This window comes from Danio rerio, chromosome 13 (assembly GCF_049306965.1).
Source record: "Danio rerio strain Tuebingen ecotype United States chromosome 13, GRCz12tu, whole genome shotgun sequence".
NCBI lineage: Eukaryota > Metazoa > Chordata > Actinopteri > Cypriniformes > Danionidae > Danio > Danio rerio.
In genome coordinates this window covers 2,135,001-2,145,000 of record NC_133188.1, presented here as the reverse complement: position 1 = coordinate 2,145,000, position 10,000 = coordinate 2,135,001, and the positions used below count along the sequence as shown (strand labels likewise).

The 10,000-nt window shown below is 39.5% G+C and overlaps 1 protein-coding gene across 4 annotated transcripts in view; it reads left to right on the top strand.

The window, feature by feature from the left end:
* The window catches only part of lrrc1 (leucine rich repeat containing 1), an 88,517-nt gene that overhangs the window by 76,622 nt on the left and 1,895 nt on the right, over window positions 1–10,000 (top strand). For all 4 annotated transcript variants that reach the window (XM_073919545.1, XM_073919544.1, XM_073919547.1 and 1 more), the window contains 3 exons: window positions 4,420–4,689; window positions 6,186–6,272; window positions 8,352–8,533. In XM_073919545.1, coding sequence (XP_073775646.1) covers window positions 4,420–4,689; window positions 6,186–6,272; window positions 8,352–8,507 — 513 coding nt within the window. In that variant the 3' untranslated portion in view covers window positions 8,508–8,533. The remainder of the gene's footprint in view (window positions 1–4,419; window positions 4,690–6,185; window positions 6,273–8,351; window positions 8,534–10,000) is intronic.

The window sequence follows — 10,000 nt, the reverse complement described above, 5'->3', positions numbered from 1 at the left end:
TGCTGATGAAGAGTTTATGTGTGATCTTATAAACCTTAAAGCAACACAAAAACAAATAAATACATAAAAAAACTCCAAGGGAGAAAAACACATTTGAAAGTAAGTAGAAAAGTAAGTCCCTTAATATTTTATGATCAACTTTATACATTGAGGATCAACTGTTTTAGTGTAGGCTTATGTCAGTGCAAAGCATGCTTCAGTGAATCCAATGTATGCATTTATTTAAATAGCAGCTAATTTATTAATAAAATGTATTTCAGTTTTAGTAACACTTTAATTTGATGGTTCATTTGACTATTAGTAGACTGTCTGCTTAATATCTACTGATACTGCTCCTTCAACAGACATTTACCTGACTATAAGACACTTTGCAAGTACATGTCAACTTACACTAACCCCAACCCCAACCTAACATTCTACTTATAATCTAATGAGAGTTACTTGTCATGTAGATGTAATGTAACTTAAATTCAACAAACGGACCATCAAAATAAAGTGTGAGCATTAATTAAACATTAAAATAATGTGACCAGAATTTCCTATAAATTTGCTCATTTCAATCTGGTTTTTCTAAAGATTTGGCCTTCTGAGTGAAATGTACTGTAGGTCAGGTGGACCGCAGAGGAGGCACTGAATGCACAAGCTTTTTCCTTCATCATCAGAAGCTCCATAAGAAAGAGTTTCTAATCACGAGATGAGAAAACGTCAACTATTTATATAAGCAACTGACCTGTGATCCTCAATGTGAAGTATGCTATTTCCACTCTATGCATGTAGCCATACAGAAACGCAGACAAAACGAGTGTTTAAACAGGTTTTCTACTCATTTGTCGATAACAAAAGGAAGAATGTGGCATCCTGGTAGATCAAGGTTTTACTGGTTAGCTACTGCAGAAGCACTGAGTGGGAAAAAAACACTGAAATATAATCCCATCCATTTTTCCCCATCACAAAGTCCAAAACAGCAATAATTTAGAAGCATAATACTGACCATTAATACTGTAGGCAGATCTTAAAAGGGAAGTATGACATTTACAGATCATAACCACACTGAAAAAAAGTGTTGCATGCAGAACTGTTGCAAACAATTTAATTGTGTTGACATTAAACAAAAAAAATTAATTGAATAGTGTTCCACTTAATTTGTTTGTTTTAATTCAACACAATTAAATTGTTTACAACCACTTAACGTAAAAAATTGATATCCAAGGAATCATCTTTAAATCATTTTTTTCAGTGGAAATTTAGGAGAAAACAACTGTTTTCAAACTATTTTCATTCATTCATTCATTCATTCATTCATTCATTCATTCATTCATTCATTCATTTTCTTTTCGGCTCAGTCCCTTTATTAATCTGGGGTCGCCACAGCGGAATGAACTGCCAACTTATCCAGCACATGTTTTATGCAGCGAATGCATTTCCAACTGCAACCCATCTCTGGGAAACATCCATACGCACTTATTCACACTCATACACTGCGGACAATTTAGCCTACACAATTCACCTGTACCGCATGTCTTTGGGGGAAACCCGAGCACCCGGAGGAAACCCACGCGAACGCAGGGAGAACATGCAAACTCCACACAGAAACGCCAACTAACCCAGCCAAGGCTCGAACCAGCGACCTTCCTGCTGTGAGGCGACAGCACTACCTACTGCGCCACCGCGTCGCCACTATTGTCATTATTTATCTATATTTATTTATGTGTGTACTGTATATAAACTGCAGAGAAAATCACGGCGATCAGTCTATGTGAGAAAAAAAACATTCACCAGTCTGAAACCGGCAGATCTACAGATCTTGTAAAATAGCTGTTTGTATCTACATATAGCCTAAACGATGCATAGTTTGACCTACTCTCACTTTATTAGGTACACCTTACTAGTACCAGGTTGGACCCCCTTTTGCCTTCAGAACTGCTTTAATCCTTCATGGCATTGATTCAACAAAGTACCAGAAATATTTTGCTCCATATTGACATGATAGCATCACAGATTTGTCAGCTGCACATCCATGATGCCAATCTCCTGTTCCACCACATCCTAAAGATGCTCTATTGGATTGAATCTGGTGACTGTGGAGGCCATTTGAGTACAGTGAACTCATTGTCATGTTTAAATTAAGCCCTGCTCGTTACCTTCCTTAGGCCCTGTCCACATGAACGCAGGTATTTTTTTCTACATGGTTTGGTCATGTGTCCACATGAAAATGCAGTATCAGCAGGGTCGGATTAACCAATGGGAATTAGGGGCACAGGCGAAAGATTTTGTGTGATCATGTAGACGCTACAACGTGAGTTTTTGCCTCATGATGCCATTTGCTCATTTGGGGCCCCTGCGAGGGGGTGGGGGGTGGGGTTAATGCAGATTTTGGCTAGTGCAAATGGCACACCTAATTGGAATAAGCGAGCTGAGTGATTCACGCCCATCATTGTTTGATTGACAGTGACAACATGACTAAAGAGCTCAAAAGACAGCAGCGTGAGTGGCGTAGCTCGTAAAGTGCATGGCAACATGTTTTGACGCAATCGATCATGAACCCGATTCAAATCCAGCGTCTGATGAACACGTCCCCCCCCTCCAACTACATATCAGATTTTGCCTACTCTTCATCACGAGGAAGACAAGTAGGAATAATTAATAAGTTTGTGTATTATAGAAGACTCAGACTCATAGAACTGGATTGGAGAGGTGTTATATCCAAATCATACAGTATGCATAAGTTTATAGAAGTTATACATTAAAAATACCCTTAAATAATAAAAAAAAAAAAAAATTAGCAATGCTTCAGCGAACTTGAACAAGTATAATCAAACAGAAAATGCACATATTCTACAAGATTTGGGACTGCTTCCTTCAATTTTTTAAATAAGAGTGGACTGACCGTTTAGTAATCCCAAACAATGTGACTGTTAATATACACTGTGTTTGTAATGACTAACTTTAATATACTTTTCACTTTCACTGGAATGTATATGTTGAAATGTCAATGTTTTAATGGTATTTTATATATATATATATATATATATATATATATATATATATATATATATATATATATATTTTAACAAAATTGCCCTTTTTATTTTTATTTTTTTATTATTTTATCTTATTTTAGTTAATCTTTATTTTCTTTTTATTTGTTTATGTATTACTTTCCTCGCATGAGAATGCATTTTTTTATTCTATTCTCTTTTTTTTTTACATTTTTTTTTTGAACGTCGGGATGGGGCGGGAGTTCTTTGATTGGTATTTGGTTACTAATACAGTATGAATGCATCACATTTTTCTGAAACAATAAAATTTTTTAAAAATAAATAAATAAATAAATAAAATCCATTAATTTTCCCTAGTTGTATTAGTATTTTTTTTAAGTATGCTGTAAAAATAAGGTAAATCTTTTATTTTAAAAATGTGGGCACATCAATATAGATTAATTTTATTTAAAACACGTTATATTAAACTTATTTTTTAATTCAACTATAAGGGTGCAGCCAGGCTTACAAGACTTACTCTAAATTCTTAATCCGGGCCTGAGTGTCAGGTGTCTGAAACTGAGACTTTCGAAAGATTTTGTGTGATCATGTACATTTACATTTACATTTAGTCATTTAGCAGACGCTTTTATCCAAAGCGACTTACAAATGAGGACAAGGAAGCAATTTACACAACTAAGAGCAACAATGAATAAGTACTAAAGGCAAGTTTCAGGTCTGTAAAGTCTAAGAAGGGAAGTGTTAGTAGTTTTTTTTTTTTTTTTTTTGTACAGTTAGTGTGATATTCAAAGAGGCAATTGCAGATTAGGAAGTGAAGTGGAGACTAAATAGTTGAGTTTTTAGTCGTTTCTTGAAAATAGCGAGTGACTCTGCTGTTCTGATGCAGTTAGGGATTTAATTCCACCAACTGGGCAGATTGAGCGTGAGCGTTCGCGAAAGTGATTTCTTCCCTCTTTGGGATGGAACCACGAGGCGACGTTCATTCACAGAACGCAAGTTTCTGGAGGGCACATAGACCTGCAGAAGTGAGTGCAGATAAGAAGGTGCTAGGCCAGAAGTCACTTTGTAGGCAAACATCAGAGTTTTGAATTTGATGCGAGCAGCAACTGGCAGCCAGTGCAAACGGACTAGCAGCGGAGTGACAGACGCTACAATGTGAGTTTTTGCCTCATGATGCCAGCATGCACATTTTTTCCTTCAACAATGAATAAAAAGTACATTATTTTGCGCCGTTTGCACCATGGGATGGTATTCAGCCTCTGACTTTTAGGCAATGTCCTCCCACAAATACTTACTTCCACATTTGTTGTAAACCCAGCATAAAAGGCTTTTATCATCACCTGCTACTTCAGCGTGGCCTTTACATGTTTCACAGTGCGTTTTCGTAGCTTATCCAGTCTTTTCTAATGTGTGCCTCCAGGTCAATGGGCTGGACATGCAGGACGTCAGTCACCAAGATGCTGTCTGTGTCCTCAGAAATGCCGGAAGCTGCATTAAGATGAAGGTGTTGAGGGAACGATGCATGCCTGCGGAGCCACAAACACACGAGAGGTCTGACGCTTTAGAGACGGACCCCGAAATCAGCCAAGAGTGGGACATTACCATCAGCAATAGCAGATCTGCAGGCCCACAGCCCTCCGCTGATTCCTGCACACTGACTGAAGCCACGGTCTGCAATGGAAACGCAAATGTAGGCTGCAGAACAAGAGAGCAGAGCTTGATGTGTTATTTCACAGAGGAATAAATGCCATGAAGTGGATCAGTCTGAATCAGTTAGGCCGACTGCAGTAAACGAGATCTAGAAATGCTTTACATTAAGGTTTTTATCAATGTTCGATTGAAACAAAGAGCAAACAATCTCCTTTAGAGGGTGGGGCTATCAGTCATTTAGGGCGGGGCTTTCAGTCCTTCAGAGCAGGTAGATAACGCTGTAGCCTCGAGAGCTCCACGTGGGAGGGACTTGCACCAAATAGGTTGGGTTTAGGGTTGTGGGAGGTGTCGACGTTATTAAAACAATGTTACTGCAGGGCTATCAGTTCTTTAGGGAGGAGCTATTAGTTATTTAGGGTGGGGCTATCAGTCCTTTAGGGAGGAGCTATTAGTTATTTAGGGTGGGACAATCAGTCCATTAGGAAGGAGCTATTAATCATTTAGGGTGGGGCTATCAGTCCTTTAGGGAGGAGCTATTAGTTATTTAGGGTGGGGCTATCAGTCCTTTAGGGAGGAGCTATCAGTGCTTTAGGGTGGGGCTATCAGTCCTTTAGGGAGGAGCTATCAGTGCTTTAGGGTGTGGCTATCAGTCCTTTAAAGAGCAGGTATCAGATATTTAGGACAGGGCTTCCAGTCATTTAGGGAGGAGCTATTAGTCATTTAGGGTGGGGCTATCAGTCCATTAGGAAGGAGCTATTAGTGATTTAGGGTGGGGCTATTAGTCATTGAGAGTGGGGCTATCAGTCCTTCAGGAAGGAGCTAGTCTTTATTTAGGGTGGAGCTATCAGTCTTTTAGGGTGGGGCTATCAGTCATTTAGGGCAGGGCAATCTGTCCTTTGCGGTGAGGCTATTAGTCATTAAGGGAGGGGCTATTAGTCCTATAGGCCGGGGCTATTAGTCAATTAGAGAGGAGCTAACAGTCATTTAGGGCAGAGCTATCTGTCCTTTAGGGCGGAGATATTAGTCAATTAGGGAGGGGCTATCAGTCTATTAGTGAGGAGCTATCAGTTATTTAGGGCAGGGCTATCTGTCCTTTGGGGCGGGGCTATTAGTTAATTAGGGATGGGCTATCAGTTCTTTAGGGAGGAGCTATTAGTAATTTAGGGTGGGGCTATCAGTCGTTTAGGGCAGGGCTATCTGTTCTTTAGGACAGGACTATTAGGGCTTGTCTTGTTTCTGTCCTGCTTTTGTCTAATGGTCAATCTTCCTCTGTTTTGTTAGCAACACCCGTCTTCTAATGATCCAATCAGTTACCAAAGGATAAAATCATGCCCTGCCCTACATTTTCTAATACCAGGACCATTTAAATTGAATTACTTCATGATGAGAAAAATAGGAAAATCTTATCTTTCATTTCATGTCGATTTTTACTAATGGAGATTTGTGAAGTGTAACACATTTTTATTGCTATTTTGTACTATTTTGAACTGTAATGCTTTTAAGATTTCTTTTTGATACTTGTCTTTTTTTTATCAGAATGATTCAGTACAGGAGCTACGGCCGGCGAAAGATGCAGAGACCTTCAAAAACAATGCCCTGCAGGTTGTGAAGCACACCATGACGGTATGTGTGGTCAAACGGAGGCGTGTACCCCAGTAAAATCTCCAGAATGCGTTTTACCGACGTTCTGTCCTTCGTTCTCTTACAATTCACACCACCTCTACAAAACATTCTTAATAACAACATTCCTGTCCCGTTGCCCTTTTAACAATTTGGTGAAGACGCATTCTGTACTCTTCAAGACCACTGAAAGTATTTTGTGGTCATTCACAACAAAAGAAAACCTGAGAGAAGCAGCTTTAACTAGAAGTGAATTAAAGTTGATTTTGAGGTCCAAAGAAATGTGTTATAGGTAAACTGGAGAAACTAAATTGGCCATAGTGTGTGTGTGTTTCCCATCACTGGGGGTTGCAGATGGAAGGGCATCCCTTCCAGCAACAATCCAGTACTAGGAAACACCTAAACACACTCATTCATACACACACTCATACACTACGGCCAATTTAGTGAATCAGTTCCCCTATGGTGCATGTGTTTAGACTGTGTGGGAAACCGGAGCACCCGGAGGAAACCAACGCCAACACAGGGAGAACATGCAAACTCCACACAGAAATGCCAACTGAAACAGCCAGGACTCGAACCAGCGACCTTCTTGCTGTGAGGCCACAGTGCTAATCACTGAGCCACCGTGCCGCCCTACTACAGCATTTTGCAATTCACAATTCACTGGTGAATTTCATTTCTTTGAAATTCTTTGTCACTTTAACTAGCAAATCCAATCTCTTCTAGAGCTGCACGATTCTGGCTAAAATGAGAATCGCGATTTTTTTGCTTAAATTAAAGATCACGATTTTCTCACGATTCTGTAGATGTAAAATAAAGCTATGGTAAAAACAAACATACATCGATAATAATATTATGTGTGGGTCTACTGGCTTCTATAAATAATTCTATTCTACTTATAATAATTCTGATGTTGAATTATTATGTTTGAGATATATGCTTGCAATCTGTCATATTAGACACATTTATTCACTGGTAAAATCAGACATGTGCCATTATCAGATTATATTCAACAATATATAGGCTAGAGTAGTTATACTGACACTGTAAACATTTATTTTCATGCACAACTGCGAGTTCGCTATGACAGAAAAAACATATCAAATGCTTGTCGTAATCATAACTCTAAAATGTGATATGATCATTTAAATGAAGTGCACACTTTCCGTTTCATTTTGACTGCTAAGTGCTTGTTCATATTTCGCGTGCGGCTCCCAAACGATCACTCTGTGCCACAAACTGAATATTATTTACAACTGTATTACCTGTTACTCGCAACATATGCAGGTTCTGTTCACTAAAGTAGACGTGAGTCTTCATGACTTCATGAGTAGTCATGAGTGATTTCCCGATCACGAAAACATCATTATATTAAAACAAAAATGACATTTTTAGGTGAATTATACCTTATAAATACAGATTGTCACTCATTCAACATCATTTGGAGGTGTCAATGTCACTGAGCAACGTTTGTGAAACAATGAAAAGACTCGTGCAGCCGCCTTTTCTTCTCTCCTGAACTTGAAAATATTATTGGCAGAAACGTAGAAATGCTGGATTAAGATTGGCTAGGGCAGGGGTGTCAAACTCAATTCCTGGAGGGCCGAATCCCTGCACAGTTTAGTTCCAACCCTGCTCCAACACACTTACCTGTAGGTTTCAAACAAGCCTGAAGGACTCATTTAGTTTGATCAGGTGTGTTTAATTAGAACTGAGTTTGACACCTGTGGTCTAGGGGGTCGAATCGAGATCGCGATCTTTTAACGATTATTTGTGCAGCTCTAATCTCTACACAGAGTATTCTCCAGCATATAGAGCCTACAATCATTTTCCCCGTTCCCAAAATTTGTGTCAAAACCAAACCAAATCATAAACAAACAAAACAACAACAACAACATAGAAATCAAACTCTTAAGTTAAAGTACCTCCAGCCTCCTGCTTGAGATCTTCTGAACTATAAAGTGTGGATGTCTCTGCTGCAGAGAACTGCGTAGACTCAAATGTGTGTAATGTCAAACACCAGCTCCTGCCAGTCGAGTGAAAAGAGTGACGTCTTATTTCTTCACTTCATTTGGACAGATACCTCGGATTATCCTGACTCACCCGTCTACCTCAGATGACGATGTGGAGCCGTTGACCCAGGACCCCGATGAGGGAGATTTCGACTCAGACTTCAGTGACTCAGACGGTCACATCTACCCAGACTGCCTGAACAATGCTTTCTATCCTCTCTGAAAGCGGGGGAAACACACGGGCTACAGGTTTCACTGCCATTCCCATACTTTTTATTTAATGCACTGAACTAATTTAAATTACCCATTACTCCTTCTTTTGGTTCCACTTAATATCAAGTAGCCTTGATTATGTAATTACTCTTATGGATTTACGAGAAATGGCTCATATGAGTATTTAAGATGCTAGTTTTGGGAACACAAATAATAACTTGACTTCTAGTTGATCATTTGGTATCAGAAGTAGCTTATATGAAAGGCAAAGGCCTCTGGATTACGTTTATTTGACAATAAACTATGATCATGTCTTGATCTTTAATGATTTAATTAGGACAGAAAGGTCTGACTTTGCTTAGACTAAAGTCTTGTCACAGTATAGAATATAAAGTCACAGTGCAGAGGAGACCGAATGAATATTGTGTCTGACTCCATCAAGGCTGATTTATACTTCTGCGTCAAACACCGGCGTATGCTACGGCGCTGACGCATAGCCCTTCGCCGTGGCCGTTGTCGTCACTGACGTGCACCTCTCAAAAAATTTAACTACACGTCGCAACGACGCCTAGCGTAAGCTCTGTGATTGGTCGGCTTGGTAGCGCTGACGAGTCTGGGCGGGACCAAGAGCCGCGCGAATGGCGCGAGCGATTGTTTACAAGTGTGGAGTACCGTGAAGGAGCTCCGGATGGACAGTTTTGTTTTGTGTTTACCTCATAGTTAAAGTTGTTGCATGTCCTGCCTTTAAATGAGCGAGTTTGAACCACTTGTACAACCAAGAAGTGTTCAGGAAAAGCAAAACAGCAGCGAAGAAACTCGACACAGAGGAGCATTTACACCTCACTGCCAACTAGCGTTTCGGAAGTGTTAACAGACCAACAGAGACAGTGCGCAGAAGTATAAATGCACAGCTACGCGCGTTGCTTGCGCCGTGGGTTGCGCCGGTCACCTGACGCAGAAGTATAAATCAGGCTTTAGGTACAACTACCATTACTTGCCTAAAAATGCAAGTAGAGTACAGGTATCTGTTGTAAATATTACTAAAAGTATGAGCAAAAAGTAGACCCAAAAGTTATTAAGCCTAGTGAGTAGTGAGTATTACACTGTGAAAAGCTGATGCATTTACATGTAATTTGTGCATGTGTGTGTAAACGTAACATTCTGTAGTGCATCGAGTTATTGCCCAGCAGGCACACAACGTCATAAGACGTTAATATTAGGTCAGATTTAGATTCAAAATTCAATGTCTAGCCAGCATCTAAGGACAACATTATTTTGAAGTCCAATAACAAGTCAGATGACGTTGATATTGGGTTGATTTTAGGTTGTGTTGGAAAGTGACCAAAATTAAACGTTGAGCCAACATCTTATTCCAACGTCAAATACTGACATTTATTCTTTAGGTATGGCAACCAAAATCCAACGTCTAATAGACGTCATAGTGGTAACGTCCACACAACGTTAAGCGGTAACATTATTAAACATTGATATTTAGGTTAGATG